General features: G+C 38.9%; 2 protein-coding genes across 2 annotated transcripts; one reads left to right on the top strand and one right to left on the bottom strand.

Annotated features, from left to right (window-relative positions):
* The first annotated feature begins 293 nt into the window (after positions 1-293).
* LOC122670480 (THUMP domain-containing protein 1 homolog) lies at positions 294-21,573 on the top strand. Its single transcript, XM_043867373.1, has 7 exons — positions 294-394; positions 562-678; positions 12,994-13,407; positions 15,069-15,208; positions 15,352-15,472; positions 15,795-15,935; positions 21,344-21,573. Exons 1-7 carry the CDS (start codon positions 317-319, stop codon positions 21,425-21,427), a joined length of 1,095 nt encoding a protein of 364 aa, XP_043723308.1. The 5' UTR covers positions 294-316; the 3' UTR covers positions 21,428-21,573.
* LOC122670479 (protein JINGUBANG-like) lies at positions 18,475-25,048 on the bottom strand. Its single transcript, XM_043867371.1, has 3 exons — positions 23,589-25,048; positions 19,782-19,785; positions 18,475-18,488 (listed from the first exon to the last, which is right to left on the bottom strand). Exon 1 carries the CDS (start codon positions 24,846-24,848, stop codon positions 23,607-23,609), a length of 1,242 nt encoding a protein of 413 aa, XP_043723306.1. The 5' UTR covers positions 24,849-25,048; the 3' UTR covers positions 18,475-18,488; positions 19,782-19,785; positions 23,589-23,606.

Below are 25,048 nucleotides of genomic sequence, written 5' to 3'. Positions count from 1 at the left end.
TTAATTCAAATATTCAAAATACCCTCGATACTCTTTTAAGAGTCCCATTCAACCACAAAAAAAAGTAGATGAAGAGGTTCTCTCTTCACCATGAATGAGGGGAAAACTTGATTCTTGATCCTAAGATTTTAAGGGGAAAGGAGTTATTTAGACCCGTTAAGCATGTACGTTGGATTGGAATCTTTTGTCTCCATATTTGGAATTCAGAATCCAGTTCTTCTCTCTGAACGTGAGTTCGTGCATGCGGCAGCGCAGGGGCAACTGAAGTTTAACGGTAGAGTCTGCTCAGAGTGAGAGAGAATCTGACACCACTCTCATGGCCGCTGAAGACAAACTCCAATGCGGCAACAATGGCAAGAGCAAGAAGAGGAAGCAACGTTATCTTCCCCACAACGTGAGTTGTTTTCCCCCCCCTCCCTCTCTCTCTCTCTCTGTGCTCTTTGCGGGATTCAATAGAGCGTTGTACAGAAGGGGCTTGAATCCATAACTGTTCGCTGCGAGATAGCAAATGAGTTTCTATTTTCAGACCCCTCTGTTGATTGTTTCCGTTTGAATTTTCAGAAACCAGTAAAGAAGGGTACCTACCCAATACTTCCTGGAGTTCAGGGTTTCTTCGTCACTTGTGACTGTGGCAGGGAAAAGCAAGCTAGTCACGAAGCTATTAATGTCATCGATAGTGTATCTCTCTCTCTCTCTCTCTCCCTCTCTTAATATCATGTTTACAGTTTTAGTGACAAAATTCCTTGTATTTTACTAGTGGGTTTTCAAAAGTTGAAATTTGTACTTTGTTTTCCCCTCCTCCTTGTGGTGAGTGTACATTTGAATTGAAGTTCTGATTTTATGGCTTCAAGTTCCAATCTGTAATGTGTTCTCATTGTGGTCTGTTGAAGAGCTTCAAGTTTCACGTCGTTCTCATATTTAGTTCAAAACAAGGTACTAAAACTCGGAACTCGATCCTGGAAAAAATCGAGATCTCGTCGAGTTGGTGCATTTTTTTTTTTCCACCTCGAAACCTGGTTTCGGTGGGTTTTAGACCTAGTTTGGGTCTGAAACTTGGTACTCGACCTATTTTAGGCCATTTAAACACAATGACACTATCAGATTTTGCAAAAACAAAATCCAAATAGGAGTTTCACTTCGGACCTTAGGTTGGTAGGCGAAGACGTACTAAAATACCTTACTCTACACATAATTTAGTAATAGAAAGCAAGCAAAACATTCAATTAATGTAACAACTTAAATAAGCATTATAAAGCTTTCCAATAAGTCCAAGATTGCTTAAATCTGATTTATATTGAAGGAGTTTTGTACCGGTCAAACTTAATTTGGTGTGCGAATGCTGTCAAAATCGCTTTGCATGAAAATATTTTTTTGGACATCAAAACAAATGAATATTTTACCGCACTTTTTGTTTTAAGCAATGTTTTATCATATTAAGATTTATGGAATTTTTAGATTTGAGAAAAACCCCAACATTAGAAAGTTGAAAATTGCACCTATCGCCGAAAATCTAGTATTTGTTCTTGAACTGGGGGGTTAGCTTTTTTCCTTTTGGAATTTGATTTTTTTACTATTTTTATTGAATTCAAATAGGGGGTATTTGCTTATTTATGAAATGTCTTAAGTAAATGAATTTCATTTACTTAAATGATATTAGGCATAAATAAGTGTCTGTCCCGATTTCTAGCATAAATAAGTGTTTGTATACCAAGAGAAAGGTGTCTGTATACCAAGATTTCCCACCGAGATCTCGAGATCTGGCACTCATATAAAGGAGTTTGGGTCAAGATTTCGAGATCTCACGAGATCTCAACCGAGAAATTGTACTTTTGGAACTCATATGAGATCTCGTCTCGACCCCTTGGAAAACCAAGATCTCGCGAGTTTTAGAACTATGGTTCAAAATGCGTAGTTTGCATAGTTTGATGCTAGACCACACCAACTCAAATAATGTTGCCACTTAGTTCCTCTTTGCATGTTGGGAGAAAGATTACACAAACATAACTTTAATTTCATCCAAGAAGCAGCAACCCTGGGTAGCAAATGTGTGAAGGCAGCTAAGGGAATAGAGCATAGGGTTGGGTTGTCTATAAAGGAATCCTACAATTTGTAAAATTCAAGTTTATAGATGATTGGGAAACCAAATGTCTTGATATCTATAAAGTGAATGGATATGTTTAAGAAAGCACTACATAGCAAGAGGTAGACAAAGATATGAGAAAGAAAGAATGTGATTCTTAGAAGCTGAAACTGCTTGTTCTACAGCATTATACGGTGGTTTTCTATTGAAGTATAGGTTAATATGAGAAATGGAGCTTCAAATGCTGTGCCATCGACTGCAATCTTACGAGGGAGAAGGGAAAAAACAAAGGAATTTCACCCCACCCTGAGTATATCTACATATATGTAATTCGAGTCCTTGCCTTGCTAAGGCTATGGTCATGGAAATGTTCTGAGTGGTGGAGGCAGTAGAGTGGTTGCTGAAAGAAACTCTGATGATAAATATATTGCAACCTGTAGAAATTAGTGAATGGCTTGATTGATCAATGAGATCAGTCAAGCTCTCTATTTATAATAATAATAATAAAAGAGATTACAAAGGAAAACACTGTTCACGACACTGTTCACGTGAACAGTGTCACAGCCCAAGTATAACTCTAATTCTAACTAGTTAAATAGAGCTAGAATAGAACTAGGAAAGGGAAAATACCTAAAATAGAAATAACACCCCATGGGTCGATCTTATATCATGGATCGACCCATGTCACACGTAATATCCAAATACCCATATTCCAACACTCCCCCTCAAGTTGGTGCATAGATATCAGTCATGCCCAACTTGCACACTAGAGGTTGAAAAACTTTTTCACTTAAGCCTTTGGTGAACACATCAGCCAACTGTTCCCCAGATTGCACATAAGGAACACAAACCGTCCCATTATCCAGATTCTCCTTGATAATATGACGATCAATTTCAATATGTTTCGTCCTATCATGCTGCACTGGATTATGGGCAATGCTTATTGCTGATTTATTGTCGCAGTAGAATTGCATAGGCAGAGTAATAGGAATACTCAAATCTTGTAACAAAGTCTTGAGCCACAATAGTTCACAAATACCAAGAGCCATAGCTCTAAATTCAGCCTCTGCACTAGAACGGGCCACCACTGTTTGCTTCTTGCTGCGCCATGTAACACAATTTCCACCCACAAATGTACAGTAACCTGTGGTGGATTTTCGATAATGGGAACCAGCCCAATCTGAGTTAGTGTAGGCCTCAATCTGTAGATGATCATGACGAGAGAATAATACTCCTTTACCAGGAGCCGATTTCAAGTATCTCAAAATCCTGAATACTGCTTCCAGATGATTAGACCGGGGATCATGCATAAATTGACTAATAAGACTCACAGCATAGGCAATATCAGGCCTAGTGTGAGATAAATAAATTAGTCGCCCAACTAGCCTCTGATATCTCCCTTTGTCCACTGGTTCACCATCAGTGTCTCGGAAACGAACATTTGCCTCAATGGGAGTATCCACAGGAGAACAGCCTAACATGCCAGTTTCAGAAAGAAGATCTAGAGTATACTTGCGTTGAGATAAGAACAGCCCTTGAGAAGAATGGGCCACTTCAATCCCTAGAAAATAGCGAAGTATGCCTAGATCCTTAATCTCAAATTCCTTGGCCAAATAATTCTTCAACTTGGAAATTTCAACAGGGTTATTTCCAGTTACAATTATATCATCGACATTTACTAGGAGGAGAGTAATAATGCTGCCCGATGTCTTGATAAATAAAGTGTGATCTGCATTGCTTTGTTTATAACCAAATGCCAACATCGCTGTCTGAAAACAACCAAACCATGCACGTGGTGATTGTTTCAGACCATACAACGTACGCTTAAGTTTACAAACCTTGCCATGAGTTGCAGCAGATGAGAACCCAGGAGGGACATCCATATATACCTCTTCCTCTAATTCACCATGGAGGAAGGCATTTTTAACATCAAGCTGCTGTAGACTCCATCCTAAGTTCACAACACAAGAGAGAATTACCCTGATAGTGTTTATTTTGGCAACACGTGCAAAAGTCTCCAAATAATCTATCCTATATGTCTAAGTAAATCCGCGAGGAACCAGCCTTGCTTTAAAACGATCAACAGTTCCATCAGCTTTTTGTTTAATTACAAAGACCCACTTGCAGCCAACAGTCTTCTTTTGTGGTGGAAGTGTGACAAGATCCCATGTACCACTCTTCTTTAGAGCTAGCATTTCTTCGATCATGGCCTCCTTCCACCTAGTATCTGCAAATGCCTCCTGCCAAGTCTGTGGTATGGAAACAGAGGATAAAGAGGAAACAAAAGCATGAAATGATGGGGATAAAGATTCATACGAAACAACCTGTGATATTGGATGTTGCGTACAAGACCTTTTTCCCTTTCTAAGAGCAATGGGTAGATCAAGTGATGGATCAGAAGTAATAGGAGAAGTAGCAGCATCTAAAGGATTAGAAATATTACCAGAGGAGGTGTCATTCGATCCTGGGTCAGAGGACAACTCTTGGTCTGGTAATGCTGCAGTGGTGGGTTGTTGTTGCCCTTTTTTCTTTCGATAATACTGCTGTGTGAAATCTTTCACTGGCTGTACCTGCTGCTCCCCTTGAACATCATTATCTAAAGGTACATGATAGTCATCAATAGGTTCATGTAGAGGAGGAATGGGAATCGGCACTTCTTCTAGAGTAGGAATGGACTCCCCTTGAAGAGGTGCCGAAGATGGAAAGAAAGCCACGGCCTCATGAAAAACGACATCCATAGAAACAAAAACACGACGAGATGTAGGATGATAACATTTATACCCCTTTTGGGTGGGAGAATAACCAATGAAAATACAGCGGAGACCGCGGGGATCAAGTTTGCCATGGGCATAGTGGTTTCAAACAAAACAAACACACCCAAAAATTTTGGGAGGAATAATATAAGAAGAAGACCCCTTCAAAAGATCAAGAGGAGATTTATAGTCAAGTACCCGAGAGGGCATCCTATTGATAAGATAAGCAGCTGTTAAAACAGCCTCTCCCCAGAAATGAGAAGGAACATGCATTTCAAACATAATAGAGCGAGCTACATCAAGAAGATGTCTATTTTTGCGTTCAGCCACTCCATTTTGGGGTGGAGTGTCAACGCAACTGTTTTGATGAATAATACCCTAAGTAGCAAGAAATAATTGAAAGGCTCCATCTAAATATTCACGACCATTGTCACTCCTGAGAGTTTGAATGGTAGCTTGAAATTGAGTTTGAACCATGCTATAAAAGACTTTAAAACAGGAAAAAACTTCACTCTTGTGTCGCATTAAGTAAACCCAAGTGGTGTGTGTGTGGCAATCAATAAAGGTGACAAACCACTTAAAGCCAAAAATAGAAGAGGTACGTGAGGGACCCCAGACATCAGAATGAATCATAGAAAAAGGCTTAGAACATCTTTTATTTGAACTAGAATAAACAGAATGAGTTTGTTTTGCAAAAATACAAGCCTCACATAATAAAGAGTGAGGGTTACAATGCTGAAATAAAACAAGAAAAATCTTAGCTAAGGTTCCTAAAGGTGGATGGCCCAGTCGACGATGCCATCGGTGCAATTCAGATAAATGATGTTCAGTGGAAGTAGCAGTAAGAGCCTGGCCAGACATAGTAACAGCACGAGAGATAAGATCATCGTCAAGCAAGTAGAGACCACCACGCATTTTACCAGTTCCAATCGTTCTCCCTGTCCCCAAGTCTTGAAAGACACAATGTGAAGGATAAAAAATAGCTTTGCAATTGAGATCAGATGTCAAACTACTGATAGAAAGCAAATGAGAAGTTAACTTAGGAACATGTAAAACAGAGGACAAAGATAAAGAAGGAGAACATTGGATGGCTCCCTTCCCTGAGACAGAGGAAAGAGAACCATCGGCTATTTTAATTTTATCTTTGCCTGAACAGGGAGAATAACGAAAAAATAAATTGGATTGACCAGTCATGTGGTCATTGGCTCCGGAATCGATTATCCAAGGATCAGATAATGCCGAAGCACAATGACCAGCAAAAGAAATACCTGGTTTGGAGAAAACAAGGTTCGATTCAGAAGAGGGAACCACAGTCGAGGTAGAGGCAGGTGCAGATGAAGAGGCGAAGGTAGTCATCATACGACGAAAGGCAGCAAGTTCCTCTGCAGAAAGTGTGGTAGTAGGGGATGTTTCAGTAGCTTCAGAAAGCTGGGCCTGTGTGCCTCCAAGACCACCACGACCACTGCCACGGCCTTGATCACGACCACCACTACGACCATCAGAAGAGTCAGATGGCCGACCATGTAACTTCCAGCAAAAATCCACAGTATGTCGTTCCTTTCCACAATGAGTACATTTAAGAGGTTCCTTCTCAGACGAGGAACGTGTACTAGTACTAGAAGAGCCACCTCTAGAAGAAATTATAGCAGATCTCTCTGGCTGTGTAGTTGGTAACATGGTGGACCGACGAGTATCTTCCAATTGTATCATAGAGTAGGCTTGCTCCAAAGTGGGAAAAGGTGAACGACTCAGAACTTGAGACCGAAGCTGATCATATTCCACATTAAGGCCAGTCAAGAAAGTGTATACTCTGAATTTATCCTCCCTAAGCTGAATTTTGGTAATATCAGAAGGACAATCAAGCTGAAAGTTATCATAATAGTCAAGCTCTTGCCACAGGCTACGGAGTTCACAGTAGTATTCAGATAAAGTAAGTTCACCCTGTTTGGTTGCATGGAGTTTTCGTTGAATATCATAAACTTGTGCATCATTCCCTACTTGGGAATAGGTACCGTTAGCAACTTTCCAAATTTTTGCAGCTGAATCAAGTAGTGTATAGCCACGGGCAATGGATGGAGTCATTGCACTGAGAAGAAAAGCCATAACAAGAGAGTTGCTGGAACTCCACTTGTCTTGTAATGTACCAGCTTCACTTGGTTTGACAGTGGTACCATATATATATCCCTTATAGCCCCTTGAATCAATGGAAAGAAACATTTGTGTAGACCAAAGTAAATAATTAGTGCCATCGAGCTTTATCGGGCTGACTGGAAAAGAGGGATAATCATGATGGGTCCCTTGTGTAGAAGATTGGCTAGTGTTGGTGGTAGCAGTGGATGCAGCTGAATCAGGCATACTGATAGAACTTCAGTAACCGAGAAGTGCAGGAATTTACAGAATATTCTGCAATAGGCAGCAGTGCTTCAAAATAAACTCTGAAGGTTGTATAAAGAAACAACTACAGTGTTGTCAAACAAAGAGAAGCTGCAGATCTGTATACAGAAAAAAAATCTGCAAGGCTTCAAAAAAAATACTGCACTCCTGCAAAAAAAATCTGCAGATCTTCAACAAAAAAGCTGCTGCAGGTGTTTTAAAACAGCTGCAGGTCTTCAAAAAAAAAAGAGGAAAGGAGTCTGCAGATCTTCGCACAATATGGATTTGCAGGTCTCGAGAAAAAAATCTGCAGGTCTTGAGAAAAAAATTTTCAAGTCTTAAAACATCTGCAGGTCTTCTAAATAAAATTCTGCAGTGCTTCAGTCTTCAAACATGGAGAAAAAAATACTGCAGGTCTTCGAGAGAAATAAATCTGCAGGTCTTCAATCTTCGAGAAAAATAAATCTGCAGGTCTTCTAAAAAAAAATCTGCAGTGCTTCAGTCTTCAAACATGGATCTCACTGTGCATGGAGATCATAAAATAGGATAAAGTAAAGGAGGTAAACTCTAGGGCAAGTACTAGATCATATTTAGATCACCTCAAAGTACTGCCCCCATGAAATAATGGAAACGAGAGAAGGGAAGAGAGAAGGAGGGTCTCGGTTGATTTAGGGTTTTAGGGTAATGGGTTAGTTGATCTAGGAGAGATCAATTGTGGAGGGAGACGATGGAGGAGAGCAGAATTAATTTCTCAGATATCGAGTTTAGGCTCTGATACCATGTAGAAATTAGTGAATGGCTTGATTGATCAATGAGATCAGTCAAGCTCTCTATTTATAATAATAATAATAAAAGAGATTACAAAGGGAAACACTGTTCATGACACTGTTCACGTGAACAGTGTCACAACCCAAATATAACTCTAATTCTAACTAGTTAAATAGAGCTAGAATAGAACTAGGAAAGGGAAAATAACTAAAATAGAAATAACACCCCATGGGTCGATCTTATATCATGGATTGACCCATGTCACATGTAATACCCAAATACCCATATTCCAACACAACCTTTCTGCCAATATAGCATTTTTAGCTTTATAGCAGCATGGACTTATGATTTTAACTCATGATCAAACCCAACATTCATGTAAGATCAGTCTGTGAAGAGAGAATGGGGAAGTTGAGGTTTGCTAATTTCACCAGTGTTCCATCTGAGTAATCTGTTCAATTACTTGTAAAGCTGCTCTGAATTAAATGGTATGCTTTGAATATCTATGTGATTCAATCCAAATGTGACTAATTAGAAAAACCGAAGCTTAATCTCAGCATATGCCATAGTGGGAAGACTTTGCCGGTGGTTATATATGTTTCTTGATCAGTCTTTCTATACCATTTTTTATGCCGATTGCCAAAACTTAATAATCTGATGTCATACAAATTGAAGCATGTGTCAATAATAGCTGAAACTATGTGGGTCAACATTTTTCTAATGAACAAGTAAATATTTCTGAGAGTAGAAAACTGATTTAATTTAGTTGAAGTTCATGCTGTCCTCATACTGAATTTTGACAACATAAGAGAATAAGATCCAAATATGTGTTTCTGGACTAAAGCCTTGTGACTGAGTATGCATAATTGCAAACCCGAATTCCCAACAAATGAGAGAGTGGGAAAAAACAGAAAAAGTAGCATTCATCATACATTAACCTCAAATGTAAACTGTTCCAACTTACTCCAATCATCAGCCAGCCTGCATTGATTCAGAGAAAAATTAGTACTTTTAAGAAACTTTTGTAATTTCCTGCCAACTATCTTAAAGTTTGCCCAAGGACATACTCTCCTGTAGACCAATCAAGTACATATAAAGCACGTCAACTTTCCCATACCAGTATCTATTAGTTTTATGCTAGGTTTATTCTGCTAGCGACTTAGCGTAGGAAGGAATTGGGTTGGTCTATTGAATATGGTTGTGAAGGTTAGGGTTTTCAAGATTAGAGTTTGAATTAAGATAATCTGGGGCATGAGGAAAAATCTATTAAGATAAATTGGGTATTGAACTCAGACACAATAGGGGAGATTATCAAGAACCAACACTTTCCAATATTCTTGTATAACTCAAGAAACTATAATATTTTGAAGAACGAAATAGAATCAAGTGCAAGAATTTTAAGATTAAAGAGCCCTTCCAACTATTCTCTCCTCCATGTTTTCTTTCATTGGTGTCAAGTAGTCAAGTACTGAGATACACGAATTTCCATTAGCCTTGCTTCCTTTTCACCTGTGTCCTTTTTCTATCTCATATTGTCCAACACGAGGTCTATACAGTGAATGAGTGAATTGCATTTAGATCTCATAGTTTTGTTCTATCTGCTGTATTTGTTCGTTACTTGGTTGCAATAATTTTCTGCATCATGTATGTCCCTGCTATTGCAGTGAAGTATTCTATGGGGGTTCCATCATTATGCTATTAGTTTTTCTATATGGGAAGAGAGGAGCCGAGGAATCTTTGTAGGCTTCAAAAGAACATGGAGCCTTGTATGTAATGCTTTCTGGGCCTTGGTAGCCCCAGATTGAAGGGAAATAGATGGATAATATGGTTTATCTAACCACCTAACAGATTAGGGTTATTAGAAAACCAGGTAACGTAGTCCTAGGTAGGAGTAATCCCACTAGAAGCCAGGGTAATGGGTTCACCTAACAAGGCTGGCCAAGTGGGCAGCTTAGGCTAAATAGGGCAAAAATTAGGGTTAGGGTTAGGGTTTCGAGGTAGGGTTTTATTTGGTAATGATGTGCAGGTTTTTAGGAGTCTATTGGTGTAGGTTTGGACTGATTTGGATGAAGTTGGAAATCTAGGGTTTCGGGTTAGAGGCCTTGTGAAAATTGGGTGTTTTTAGAATCTAGGGTTTATAGATGGATTTTGAGAAAGGGGTTTATAGGGTATTGATGGGCAGGTCTAGGGGGTTATTTTGATATAAAGAAGTTAGGGTTTGGATGAGTTACGAAATTCTGCAATTCTAGACAGAATTGAGTTGCAGGTTTAATGGAGGTTAGGGTTTGATAGATGGAGGGGGGTGTGGATTAAGTTAGAGGATGAAGGGAATAACTAAATTAACAAACAACTCACCGGATCTGCAGATCTGCAGTAGCAGCAAGTTGAGGAAGCTTGATTGAAGAAGAAGGACCTCCCGATCTACAAGATGCAAGGAGTCGATCGGAGTCCACCAATCCCTTCACCTTAATATTACTCACAAGGCACACTCACGATGGAGCAAAGGCAGCAACAAAGGCAGTAAGCATAAAGCTGAGTTTTTATTAATCAAAATTCGTGTCCAATGCTGGCCTCCCTTACAAACTTATATAGAAGACTCAAAAATAGACTTAGACACTAAAAAGGAATGGCCTAACCCTATCCCTAACTTATTAGGTAACTTAAACTGACTAGGAAACTAGAATACTAAAGGAAATAGACTCAAAACATGGTTGGACTTATAGAGTCCTAATCCAGCCCAACTTACATCACATGACCACTTAACTAAGTCACATGATCACTTAAATTGAACCAATTGGATGCAACCAATTTGAACCGGTTCAATTAAAAAACATAAAAATAAACTAAGTATTGGGCTAATGCTGTATGCAACCTATATACCCATATTTTAGGCCCATAAAAGTGGCCTATTACATTAGAAACCCATGGGATCAAAGGCCCAACATGTATGTAACCCAACCCTAGACTTATTCCCAATGAAACAAGCCCTATTTGGTGATGAATCTGCATCACCAGGAAATTCCAGAATTGCAGGATAGGAACTAAACCAGATTTAGGGAAATGTTAATAACTCAAATAGAACTAATCTGATTGACCTGGAACTTGGGCATATGTTTCATTTTAGTAGCTTGATCAAACCTGTCAAATTTGATGTGTTTCTGACGGCCAGATTTCAAGAGATGGAGGAATCCTACTGCTGGTAAGATTGATCTACTTGCAGAATTGATGGCAGAGTTTAGGGGTTTAAAACCAGTCGATTAAGGTATCAGTTAGTGATTAAACAAAAAACTGAAACCAAAAACCAGAAACCATAAGCAAGTCCGAACCTGGAGGTAAACAGAATTTGAATCAGACTAGGAAACTGGAATTTTGATTAGAACTTGGAATTTTAAAACAGAAACTGAACTATAAAATAAACTGAAATCAGAATAGAGTAGACAGTTATTTAGTAAATAGTGTATCAGTAGAAGCCAACCTGAACAATAGAAAGATGGAAAACAATCTAGCCGCAGGGTATAGAAGGTAGAATTTCTGACCTGAAATTGATGGAAGAATGAAGGGAAGATATAATAAAGATAGAACAACCACTAGATTAGGAATCCACCCTATCTGCAGGCTTGGAATCCCACCAGAGCCTCTCCTGGAATCCACCAGGCCTTCACTACTGAATCCACCACAGTATGGTCTGTAATCCACAGAATCAGAGTAACAGCAATTCTTCTTCATTCATAGAAACCAATGGGAAGGCTTAGCGCCTCACATATATTTATAACTTTGGGTCATGTCCAGTCAGACTCAACATAGGAAAGATTAGAGTTAATCCTGGACAGAAAGGAAAAATAAAACCAAAACTGACTCTAACTCTTCTAATCAACCGGCTAAGGAAGAGTTATAATATGACCAAAACAACTTTAAAGAAGACAAGCCCAAAAAGGACTGTACTTATAGAATCCTAATCCAGCCTGACTAAGGACTATTAATCATAGTCAAAACAGGAAAAGGAAAACTTTACAGAACTCCATAAGAGACTAGGAATAGGATTCTTAGAGAGACTAGGATTGTGGCCTTGCTTTCTTCCTTCTCTGATTTTGTAGTTTGTACCTAGCTGCTGCATCTGATAATCTTTGTAAAAATTGGGAGAATTATCTCTGAGTAGACTTTGGATGCAGGCTCATTTTGTTCATTTCGTACATATCTGTACCTTATTTTATTTTGCTCTCTCTCGCTCTATATATATATATATATGTATCTTTTCTTAGTTAAAAAAATTTACTATGATCAAGAGAGGCCCCTGATAAATATATGAACAGCTGGCTTTTGTATGGTTACAATGCCCCTAGAATGGATAAGACCAATAAAAAAATCTGAACCAGTTTGGGTATGCATCTGTGGTAGGAAGTAAGATAAACTCTTTAGATATAAATGCTCAAAAAGTTTACCAGTTCCTTTGCTTTGTAAGCCTCTCTGTATGCTATAAAAGAATCAAAAGCTCAAAAAGTTTACCAGTTCCTAGAATGGAAGTGAGATGAACTCTATAGATATCAAAAGCTCTGCTATTCATCTCTGGCCAGATGCTCCAAAAATAATCACTGGAATCAGCAATACAGCTTTGCCTAATTGGACCTAAGACCCTCTGTACCTTCTTTCCCACTTCTCCTCTCTCTATTCCCTTCTTTTTCAGGAAATTCTTTGACTTAATTTGCCTTTTCTGATTAGCTTTTATAGGTTTTACACATTTTTCTCCAATATCTTGTATGACTTGTATAATCCGTATGCACTGTTATTGGTTCTCAGTTAATTAATATATTTCTCTCATTCTTCTATTGATTTTGATTGTATGAAAACTGAAGGGATTATGTGAGAGGAAACAGTTAACTGGAATTTGGCTTTTCATGGACTAAACCCTGAAGACAGTTATCATACTTCTTGTATCTGGATGAATGCAGGCAAATTTCTCCTATCTATGAGATTAAAATTTGTTGCTTTCCTCTACTAAGCTATTATTTTATTTGGTTGCAGTTCTATGAAGAGCTTGTCAATGGGGAGGATTCTGGAGCTGAGTTTGTAGCTGTGACCAATAAACCCTTGATTAAAGTAACTAAGTTCTCAGATTCTGATTCATCTAGTGATGAAGACAATGCTAATGGTGATGAAGATGAAAAATTAAATCGTCATGAGGATGAAAACTCAGATCCTTGTAAAATAGGTGCTGCTAATCATGAAACTCTAAAGGATGAGAAATTGGGTTATCAGAAAGAAGATAATGCGAATCTTGAAAATCAACCAAATGAAACTGAGGAGATGTCAGCGAAGAAACAACGCTTACAAACAGATGCATTAAATTGTGAAAAGGTAGTAGGTGGTAAGACGGAGGAGAAGTCCATTGATAAGCTAATTGAAGCTGAACTAAAAGAGTTGGGAGATAGGAACAAGGTGGGTATAACAGGGAGCTCATCTTTACAATATTGTTATATTTGCTTTCCTATTATTAAGATTAATGTGCTGCTAGTAGAGGTTCGGGTGGCTATGGCTTTGGGTTGGATTTGGCCCTAACTCCTCCCGTTTCACCCTTTTTTGGTTGTGTGTGTGTGTGTGCATTTGCGCGTGCGTGTGTGTTTGTCCATTTGGAAAGGGGGGAGGGAATGCCAATCCGAACTTCATGTCACTGGGCTGCCTCTTGTCCAGCTGGAAAGCTATTTTGTGAAAATACCAGGTTGGGAATTGCTCAGGTTGAGGACCAAGTATAAGATGGCCTTGACTGGTTTGGATCCTATCTGTCTGATCCATATAAGCAAGAGCAGATCCTTAAATCCTCGTGAACCCCATAGTTTTATATTGAGTCAGAAAATGCTAATCCCATGTCAGTGATAGTGGGTGTGTGATGACTTTCAGGTTAAATGTCACCCTATTTGTAGATATGCAAATGTTGATACTTGTAATTTGCTTATGGCAAAAGGTTTGGTGCACGGCCGTGCACCATGCTCGATCAAGCACCAACTGTGGGATGGGACAATAGGGGGGGCGAAATGACTAAAAGCCCCCCTTTTAACGCATCGTAATCCTCCCCCCTTATGCGGCCGTGCATGAAAACCCTCTCCTTTGCTTATTATTATCTCTTCTCATATTTTTTTTTCTGACTTCTCTTAGAGGTTTTCCACTTATTTATTTAAGTCCTTTTGGATGCTCTAATTAATTTGGATTTGTTGAGGTAGAAATAAAACAGTTCAGTTACTCACCATAGTAAAGTATTGAAAGCACCATACAGGATGTTGGATGGACATTCTTATAAATTTTTTTGAATTTTGGGAGTGAATGGTTGATTCTTGTTCTACGTATTAGCCTTTTTCCCCTTTCCAGTAAAAAAGTTGTTACCTACCACTCCTCCCCCTCCCCCCCCTCCCCCCCCCCCCCAAAAAAAAAAAACAGATGATTCTTGTTCTTTGATGAGTATTTATTTTCATACAATCATACCAAGACATCTTAAGTTGTTAGTGTACGCATATCATGAGTTATCAACTTATGAAATGGGTATTATTCTACTTGTGAAATTAATGTGTAAAATCATGATTATGGAACATCAAAAGACTGGTGTTAAAAGATTGAGGAGGATTAAAAAGAGTGACAAAATCAAGTTTCATCTTATGAAATGGAAACTCCAGATCATTAGAAAGGAGCATTAGGAGGGTCCCCCATCTCATCAATGACTTCTGAATCATGCCTTCCTTTTTCAACATTTCATTCTTTAGATTTCCCGGGCCAGCTAACCAGTTGCATACTTTTCAAAGGCAGGTTTGTAAGTTTTCTGGCTGTAGACTGATATGATTTTGTTTGGCCCCCTAGTTGGATGTTGCTCTGCTGGCCCTCTGGGTTAAACTTGCCATCTTTCTTCTCTTCTTTCTTTCTTGGTAGACATTCATTGTTGTTGAAAAGAAGTTAAGATGGAAAAAAAGAAAGAAAGAAAGAAAATGTCATGGCATTGATTGGTTTACCACTTCTCTCCTTTGTTGCTCAATTCTATTGTTCAATCTTATCTTCCAAACAAAGCACAAAAGCAGTTCTATGTTGCGCTGATGAGGTTTAACCTTTTGAAACAGAGGCGTTTTGTCAGTCTTGATTCAGGCTGTAATGGTATCATATTTGTTCAAATGCATGAAAGAGATGGGGACCCTAGTCCAAAAGACATTGCGCAACACATGATGATGTCGGCTGCTTCTACGAGGAAACACATGTCAAGGTTTGTTCAATGTTTGACATTCCAATTTAATGATCCAAAGGGTAGCAGACATTATGTAGCATTCTTTATCTGCAAATTTTGAAACTATTTCCTGTATTTTGTGTCAGAATGCTGAACCTAAAATTATTGGCTGCCAAATTTAGGTTCATCTTAAGGGTGTTGCCTGTTGAAGTGACATGCTACGCCTCAGAAGAGGAGCTTTCTAAAGCAATAAAACCACTTATTGCAAAATACTTTCCAGCAGAAGCTCCAACCCCACAGAAGGTATCATTTATAAGCTTTACTCTTTCTTCCTATTTATATTTATTAGAACTTCCTTTATGGAGTAATCTTCCCTAATTTTGTGATGATCAAACTTCCCTATCCCTAGAAAAAGGAAGTGTCTTTCAGATTTAAGATTACAGCCAAAAATTCAATAAAATTTGTTGTGAAATGCAAGTTTGTCTGATGTTTGGAAGTTACAAATCATTTAAAGTGTTTCAGAATCTCTATACAGTGACGAAATATATCATCTTGACAGAAAATATGTCATATGTCGATATGATTCCCATTGATTTTTTCTTTTATTTTGTCTTGTAATTTACAGTTTGCGGTCTTATATGATGCACGTGCAAATGCTGGTATTGAAAGGATGTCAATAATAAATTCAGTGGCAAAATCTGTTCCTGGACCCCACAAAGTGGATCTTAACAATCCAGGCAAGACCATTCTAGTTCAAGTTGTGAAGGTAAGAGTTTCTTCTGAATATGTGGCTTTCAAATGTTTGGACATTCTGTGTCCAATTTATACTTTTTGGATGTTTGTGGTATCAGTTGGATTAAAAGTACAATTAATGGTTTTAAATTAATTTTGCCGAATTGATTTAGTTTTTTTAGGTGAGTAAGAAATTCATTACCAAGAAGGGGGAAGAAGGATACGCAAAAGCAAAAAACCACTTTACAAAGGGAAAGAGGCCTGGGTTTGTAAAATAAAAGGGGAAAGGCCCCAAGAATTTACAATAAGCTATTTCTTGTGTAGTCAACATAGTGTCTTGGAGATCTAGCAATCTTGGATTTGACTTCAAAGATAATGGAGGACCAAATCTGCTGAAAGGACTTGGATAATTTTCCAACCAAATCACAACAAGATTTACCTGCAAAGGACATGTCTACCCAGATCTATTCTCTTTGAAAGGGCAGAATTCTTCTCCTCCTAGGTCAACACATGGCCAATAAACCAATCCAAACTGTAGAAGAGAAGGGGCAGCCAAAATAGATGATCCACAGCTTCCAAAGCATTCCGGCAAAAGTAGCATTGGGAGGAGACTGGAATCTGATGGCATATGAGAAAAGACTGAATAGGAAGATAGCCAGTGAAAGCCCTCCAAACAGTGAAGCTGTGAGGAGGAATATGGCTCTTGAATCAGACCAAATTCCGCTAGACCTTAATGCTACCTCGAGCCCTGATGAGGTCCCAAGCCGACCTAGAACTGAAGATGCCCGATGAGGAAGCAGTCTAGGAGACAGTATCTCCACTCTCAATACGCCTTCTGGCGATGCTCTGCAAGGCATTCCAGATGGTGGTCAGGCAGTCGAAGGGAAGGGGGAGGAGGAGGGGGGGGGGTAGGCGAACCATCCAACTGGATAATATCAAAAACCAAGTCAAGCCTACTGTAGCCAGAACTGAGAGGAGAAGAACTCCATGAGGATGCCAGTTATCGATCTAGAATCTAGTAGAGGATCCATCATCAATATTAGATTTGATAATCCCATAGGCAATAGATCTGAGCTTCAGAATCTTCCTCCATACCCAGGAAGCGTCAGCAAGAGAAGGAGCCGTCCACATGGAGTCATTGTGCAAGGGGCGAGAATAGTGCACCCAAACACTCCTCTTCTTAGCCACTATCTTCCAAATCAGTTAAATAATGCCAGCATGGTTGGCATCTTTGATTCTTCTCAAGCCTAGGTCTCCATCTTTGGGGAGACAAACAACAGCCCAACTGATAGGGTGGAGGAATCTGGAGGTGTCACAATCCTTCCAAAGAAATGCACTGATTACTGAAGAGGGATTCCAATTTCGAAATAGTGGACTGGGGGATCCCAGTGTGAGATTAATATACTGAAAGTTTTAAAAAGTTTAGTTGATATCATTTGGTGCTCAAAGCCTCAAATGAACACTAATCCCGAACCAAGGAAAATCCAGTGTGAGATTAGCTCAACAGGATTGCAGGAAATAAGGAAAGAACCAGAACAGAACATTGACAGAAGATAGGGTTAAACTGATCAGATCAAGCTCAATTTTAGTCAATGGTTGATGACTGATGAGACTAGCATAATCCTTCTTTAAGTAGGAAAACTTGAAACAAGAACAGAACTGCTGTAAATCGATTAACAGAACCAGAAATTAAATCAGAAGTTGATAGATAGATAGACAGATAGATATGGTAGAAATCCACCAAACCCATGAAGAGGATCCACTCTTCCACTAAGGAATCCACCAAGCACACCCAGAATCCACTATATAAACACCAATGAATCTACAGAGGTAGTACTGAATCCACAGCACAAAGTTCAGAAAACTAAATATCTTATTTCTTCAAATCGATTTGGAATTTTGGATACCCTATGCCCATGACATATATTTATAGTTTCTCTAAAAGCCTGTGATTGGCTAAAGAGAGAGCTCACATCATTCACCCAGTAAGAAATAAGAGCTTCCATCATCTAACCAATAGGAAATCTCAAAATTAACCTATTAAATCATTCATCTAGTAAGAAAAAAGGAGCCAACTCAGATTGGAATAAATTAATCCCAAACCAAGATAGGCTTTACATTAAAAAACTAAGGAAATTAATCTTTTTAGAGGACCCCACAGCTTGGACTCTTTAACAAGGATAAGATCTGGAAAAACAGAATATGACCAATGAACAGTAACTGATGGCTCTGAGATTGTCATGGTTGTCATGTCAGTCGTCTGGTTTCTTCTCTGAAACAGTTGCAGGACCCTTATTTCTGCATTGTGCTTGTCTTGAGCTGTTAATAATTTACACCTAGAATGGCTTTTGGAGACGCTTCTTATGTGTTAAGAGTTTATGTACAAAGGGTACTTTAGGGGCTGGTTTAATATATTGTTGTCTTTCATTGTAGTTTTATCTTTTTACCTTTACTTCCCTAGGGAGGTGTATGTAATTTCATATATCAAGTTAGTAATGCAATATAGTGTGAGAGGCCATCTCTCACACTCATTCGGTTGGACTCATTTCCTCTCATCTCCTCTTCTCTTCTTCTCATCTCTTACTTTCTCCTCTCTTTTCTTGAACTAATCCTTTCCTTTATTTGCAACTTTATGGTGGATAGAGGATAATGAAAAATCTCTTTATGTTTTTTTTTGGGGGGGTGAAGAAAAAATTCATTGCCAAAGAGAGAGAAATATAGGGTCTCCCCAAAGAAAAGGGGGAAAAAAAATAAAATACAAGCAAAACCCAGCCTCATCTAGAAGAAGCTTGGGAAGAGTACAATGAAATGGGAAGAATTCAGGAATCCACAATTATCCTATTCCGCGGGGAGTTGATGCACCAAGAGGAAGCCGCTGAAAGTTTGCTTATAATGTCGAAAGCAATGATTGCCAAAATCTGCTGGAGGGATCTAGAGTTAGGAGTCCATCATCTGAGGTTGCGTTCCAACCAGATTTGGTAGATGACGGCACCAAAGGCAAGCTTACCCACAGTGTCACAACTGGATCCATCAGTGAAGGTCATGTCCACTCAAAACCATTCTCTGTCAAAGGGTAAGACTCTTTTATGAGGCCAGCATTTGGCAAGAAGCCCTTTCCAAAGCGATGAGAAGAAGGGATAAGTGAAGAAGAGATGGATCCACATCTTTGGGGGCATTCCAACAGAGGCAGTAATTGGACGAGACTAGAATCTGCCTGTGGATAAGGAAGAACTGCGTTGGGACTTGGGAGGCAGTGGGAGAAGGCCCGCTAGAGAGTAAAACTGTGGCGAGGAACGTGTCTCTTAAACCAGACCAACTTGCACCAAGGGATTAGGGGGCCACGAGCCCTGATGAGATTCCAAGCAGATTTGAAGCTGAAATGCCTGAGGAGGGAGGAGTCGAAATAACCAAATCACAAGTACCTGTGGGTTTTCTAGTAATGGACAACAGAGAATCCCTGACGACCGATAAGGGGAGGGAGGGAGAGGGTGGCCCCCCACCCATTGGGGAGAAGGATATCTGAGACTCAGGCCAGCCTTTTGAATCCCAAATTGTATCGAGCTCTATCGTCGACTGAGTGAATGAGAATCCCCAAGGGGTGCCAATGGTCCAACCAAAGGCGAGTAGCAGTGCCGTCGTCAATCAGGGATTTGATAACCCCAGAGGCAAGAAATCTGAATACCAGAATCTTTCTTCAGACCCAAGAGGCATCAGTAGAAGCAAAGATAGTCCATAAGGAGTCATGATGAAGGAGTATAGGAATCTCTTTATTTACTCTGGGAAAGACTGCTCAGAGGGAGATGGTCTCGATAGTTGAGCTGAAAGATGTTAGTGTTGTCCTAATTAGATGGTTGTTAACTTGTTTTGATAGCTTTCCAACGATTCCAAGATTGCTTAAATCTGATTTATATTGAAGGAGCTATGTTCCGGTCAAAGTTAATTTGGTGTGCTCGAATGCTGTCAAAATGGCTCTGATTGAAAATAATTTTTTAGACATCAAAACAAATTAATATTTTATCACACTTTTGGTTTTTAGTAATGTTTTACCATATTAAGATTTATGGAATTTTTAGATTTGAGAAAAACCCTAGCATTTAAAAGTTGAAAATTGCACCTACGACCCAAAATCCAATTTTTGTTCTTGAATTGGGGGGGTTGACTTTTTATCCTTTTGGAATTTTATTTTTTAACTATTTTTATTGGATTCAAATAGGGGGTATTTGCTTATTTATGAATAATATCTTAAGTAAATGAAATACAAGTACAAAAACATTTACTTAAATTATATTTGGCATAAATAACTAAAATAAGTGCCTGACCTGGTTTTTGGCATAAATAAGTGTTTGTCCTAGTTTCCAGCCAGGTTTCCTCAAGTTTCAATGGGGATAAGTGACGCTTATATAGGTATTCAGGTCAAAACTACCGAAATATGGTTGAAACCAGTCGAAACTGGTTGAAACACACCTAAACCATGAACTTTTAAAACTCCCTGCTTAACTCGTCCCGGTTTCTTGCGAAACCGAGATATCTCGGTGGTTTCGGTCGGTTTCGACCGAGTTCTTTTTCCATGCTTGTTACCTAGATTATTTTTGAGACTCCTACCACTTGGGTCTTAGATTGTCTCAGATGCAACTCTGCATTACCCATCAAGACCACATGTCGTAGATATATATGAAAAATTAGGCGTCTGTAGTAAGAGAAGCTTAAAGGAAGATGAAAGTAGGCGAGACACAAGGCCCAAATGAGTTTCCAATAGAAGTGTGGAAGAGCTTAGGAATTTGTGGTTTGTCTTGGCTAACCAAGCTGTTTAATAAGATTATGACCACAAGGACAATGCCAAATGAATGGAGGAAAAGCATTGGGTTTCTGATTTACAAAAATGAAGGTGATATTCAGAACTGCATTAATTATAGAGGCATAAAATTAATGAATCATACTATGAAATTGTGGGAGAGGTTTATTGAAACCCACTTGAGACAAGAAACTACTATTATAGAGAACCAATTTGGTTTTATGCCAGGAAGATCTGTATACTAGAATGTTGCTATATGTTAGGAAAAGCACTGGGACTACAGGACCAAATTTTGGCCTGTTAAGCACCTGATATTCCCCCCCCCCCAACCAATAAAATAATATTTAATAAAAAAGCTAGTGTTGCCTTGACAAAATTGTTCTTTGAATAGCTTCTACAGTCTACTTTCCCTGCAAATTTGCTTCCCCAATGATTTGATTATAGATGGTCAATCAGAACTCTGTATTATTGCCTACAGCAAGGGTATATCTGTATTGAAGTATTGAAAATTTGAAATTCATTTCATTTTTCTGTCATTTACTTGTCATGAGAAAAATAATTATGTTTTCATCTCATCTTTGGCATTAGGTCACTGAATTTCCCTTCCACCCTAATAAAGCTGATTTTTGTGTTGGTTTTATCCTTTTCAGACCATATGCTTGATTGGGGTCGTTGAAAATTACAAGGAGCTATCCAAGTACAACCTGAGGCAGCTCACATCACCAAAACCATAACATTCTGGTTCATATTCAAGCTTGAAAATCCTTTAATATAAAGATCAAACCTTTTGTGGGTTGATTTTCAATAGGAGACCTTCATTTGTGACTACATTAGTATCACCAAGGTGCATATCACAGTCAAAGGTGATTCAGGGAGACGAGAGAGACATTCCAGAAGCAAATCAAGGAAGCTTCCTGAGGTGAGCGTTGGGGCTTGGGCATAAAGCCTGAGACTAAGTCTAGAAGTTGTATGAATCTGGTTATTAACATTAGCTTGTACATGCTATTTAATGATTAGATGATATTTGACCTTCCCCTTCAGAGGACTATCTAAGTCGTAGTACTTATGTTTATTAAAACTGTTCAGAAAAATATTTTATCCTCATGTGTAGATATGCCGAGTTGTACGCGGTATAATATCCGTTTATTCTCCAAGTCCGCGGCCAAAAAATTCAATATTTCTAAGTGAGGTGGGACTTTAGCTCTACAAAAAAAAAAAAAAAAAAAAAAAAAACTATCGTCATTTTTGATTAATCAGTATATTATGTTTCTAATTTTCTATTATTTATTTTCTGTAAAAGCAGTGTCTCACATAATGCATACTTTTCACATGGTTGAACTTGAATGTTCTTTAACCTTATTCATTACTAGATTGTATGTAATAGTATGTTGATTAGGATTTCTGGAGTCTTTCTTTCTTCTTGTTCTTATTCTTTTTCCTTGAATATTTCAATGGATTACCCATTCTCTGTTCTTTTGGGACGCGTAGAATCTGCTGAAGTGGGCCCTTTTTTTTTTTTCTCCTCTTTTTGCTGTGTGGTATTCAAGGTCCAATCTTCCTTTCGGAAAAGACTATATTATGCAAAAGTGCTTTTGTTCTAAGACCCTTTCCATAGGATATTAATTATTTCCATTTGAAAGGATTAAACTTGTTTCCTTTTGCACTTCTGGGTGGTCCTTCACAAGCTTTCGATAAAAAAAATTCTGCAATATGGCTTGGGTTGGTAAAATGCCTTAAGCTTTCATTTTTATTGCTGGAGAGCTTGCTTTCAAATGAGTTCAAGGGATGCTTTTTCTTTTTTGAAGCTTTTAGGGGGTCCAATTAGGCAGCTCAGCATGGTTTTTCCCCTTTGTGTGTGTGTGAAGTAATACCAGACCTACAATATGTGTTCTTGAACACTGCCCTTGAGCAGCATTTCCCCCCCCCCCTCCCCCTCAGGTGCCATGACCGGTGTGTGCAGGGATGGCCGCCATACTGTTCCAGGATTCAACAGCAACACTCCACCAATTGCGTATTTGCAACGGAAGAGTACAAGGAATGACTTCATGTTGCTCAAAAAATAATTGAAAGAGAAAAAGGCCACTTGGAAGAGAAGGGGAAAGAAGATGAAAGTTTGTGTTTTGTGAAAATGAGAGAATGACCTTCCTATTTTTAGGCCTTCAGGGTTCCTCCTCTCCTTCAAGATACCAAATAAAGAAAAGGTATTGAAAAAAAAATTGAAAGGCTTTCACACAAAGTATGTGATTAAATCTTAGCCATTGGATTAGTCACATATTAAACAAATATAAGGGCATCTGCCTAACTTTGTCTTCAAGCCAATTGTTTGTTCCCATTAATCCTTTTCATTCTTGTTTTTTTTAAGGGAGCTTTTGGGTTCCTCTAATCCTCAGCTATTTAGGCACTCCCCAAGTAAAACCTTTAATAGTTCTGCCACCTTAAAGAAGAGACAAGATGCTTCAGGGATTTAGAACTTGTTAGCACGATAGCTGAACAATCTTTGTTTAATAGGTACAGGGTTATACAGAGACAATCGAAACATCAATTAAATAAATCAAACATTATAAAAATAAAAATAAAAGGAATATTTGTAATCTTTTCTATTGAAAACCCTTAGTTACATTTTCCACCAAAAATTGAAAGACCCATATCTGAATAAAAGAATACAGTGATTCATGCACCTAGATCAAGTATAACAAATCATTGTCTAAACTACTTACACTCAAATCAATTTATCAAATTTCACCAACAAAAAAAAAAAACAAAAAACCCCAATTTGAGGGATCTAAAGGCTTGTTTCTGCCTTGTTACTGTAGACAAAGAAAACCAACTAAAAGAAGACCAATCTCTTCTGGAGCAGTGCAGGGACATAAAAAACAACAGTGCTCCATCAATCTCTAATTTTGAAGAATCAACTCAAACAAGACGACATTTTTCCTCCATGATTTGTTGTATTGGAGAGCTTCCTTCTCTCTTTGCAGACTCCTCCTTGGCAACCCACCAAACCCTTAAGCTTCTGTCAAGACCTCCACTATAGAGCAAGAAGCCACTTCCTACAGTATGAGATGAGGCTTGTAAACACTTGACTGGCCCTTCATGCCCTCTTATCACCCCAACACTGTAAATCCCTCCACTAATCTCTCTCTTCCATATCCCAATGCTCTTGTCTGCCGAACCACTGCACACATATTCCCCCACTGAACACAAACACAACACAGCCATTTGATGTGCTTTTTGTTCACAGACTAACTTCCAACTACTGAGATTCAGGTCTCCCTTCCACCCTATTATACACCCATCTGACCCAGCTCCATAGACCAACCTTCCATCATCACATAAGATAACTGAATTCATCGATACATCCTTGTGACCCTCCAAGATACCCTTTAAAGAGTAATAACTATTGCCCTCCTTTTCCCACACCTTGATCTTCCCATCAGCAGATGCAGAATACACCAACCCCTTGTGTGCAACCAACCCATTTATTGCATCATCATGAGCCCTTATCGATTCCAAGCACTTGAGATCTGAGACTCTCCACACTTTTAGTGTTTTATCCCATGATCCAGAATAGATCATGCCATCATAGATAGCCAAGCAAGAGATACTATCAGCATGCTCAATCCACAGGCGCTTGTGGTTTCGCCTAGTTTGAACATAATTGCTCTGTTTCATGAACTTACCCAAGTAGTCCTTAGTAGTGGGTAGTGTAGCAATAAGCTTAAATATGTTCTCTGATCTTCTGGACACCTTCCAAACCCTTATCCTGCTATCTTGATGTGCTGTGAACACTTTGTTTCCCACAGTGACAAGAGCTTTAACAGAGCCTTGGCCTTGTCCAAACTTGGCAAATTGCCTCAAGTCAGGTTGTTGCCACACTACAATGTCTTTACCTTGTGAGGCACTTAGGATGAATTCACCACACAGAGCCAAGCAAGAAACCGATCCAATATGCCCGTTTAGAACCGCCAAAGATCGATAGGAACCGCAACTGGGTATGTTCGGAAACCTACATATAAGGTCTGGAGATGTAAACCTATGTGAGTTGGCAGGGCTTTCATCAGATTCACTTGTGCTACAGATGCTACTACTGCTTGCTGAGAGTAATGGAGTTGAAGATGTTGATTCTATAACAAAAGAATATGTTGGGTATTCCATGTTTTTGATGTCTTGCAAAGATGGGTAATTGTGATGTGAAAGAGAGAGAGAGAGAGAGGGGATGAACTGTTTTAGTGCTTGGAATGGAGAAGGGAGCAAGAAGAAGAAATAGGAGAGGAGAAAGAGGGAGTCAGGCAGCCGTTGGAGAAGACTGAGTAGAAAAGAAGCAGAAGAAATAGGGAGCGGAGGTGTTAGAGGGG

Source organism: Telopea speciosissima, chromosome 8, assembly GCF_018873765.1.
Source record: "Telopea speciosissima isolate NSW1024214 ecotype Mountain lineage chromosome 8, Tspe_v1, whole genome shotgun sequence".
Lineage (NCBI taxonomy): Eukaryota > Viridiplantae > Streptophyta > Magnoliopsida > Proteales > Proteaceae > Telopea > Telopea speciosissima.
The sequence above is the reverse complement of the archived record's forward strand: the minus strand, read 5'-3'. Positions and strand labels throughout refer to the sequence as shown.

Coding starts and splice junctions, on each gene's coding strand:
- LOC122670479 (XM_043867371.1), bottom strand. CDS start 24,848: ATGGAATACCCAACATATTCTTTTGTTATAGAATCAACATCTTCAACT.
- LOC122670480 (XM_043867373.1), top strand. CDS start 317: ATGGCCGCTGAAGACAAACTCCAATGCGGCAACAATGGCAAGAGCAAG. Junction 15,209..15,351: donor ACGAGGAAACACATGTCAAG/GTTTGTTCAATG, acceptor TGCCAAATTTAG/GTTCATCTTAAGGGTGTTGC. Junction 15,936..21,343: donor TTCTAGTTCAAGTTGTGAAG/GTAAGAGTTTCT, acceptor TATCCTTTTCAG/ACCATATGCTTGATTGGGGT.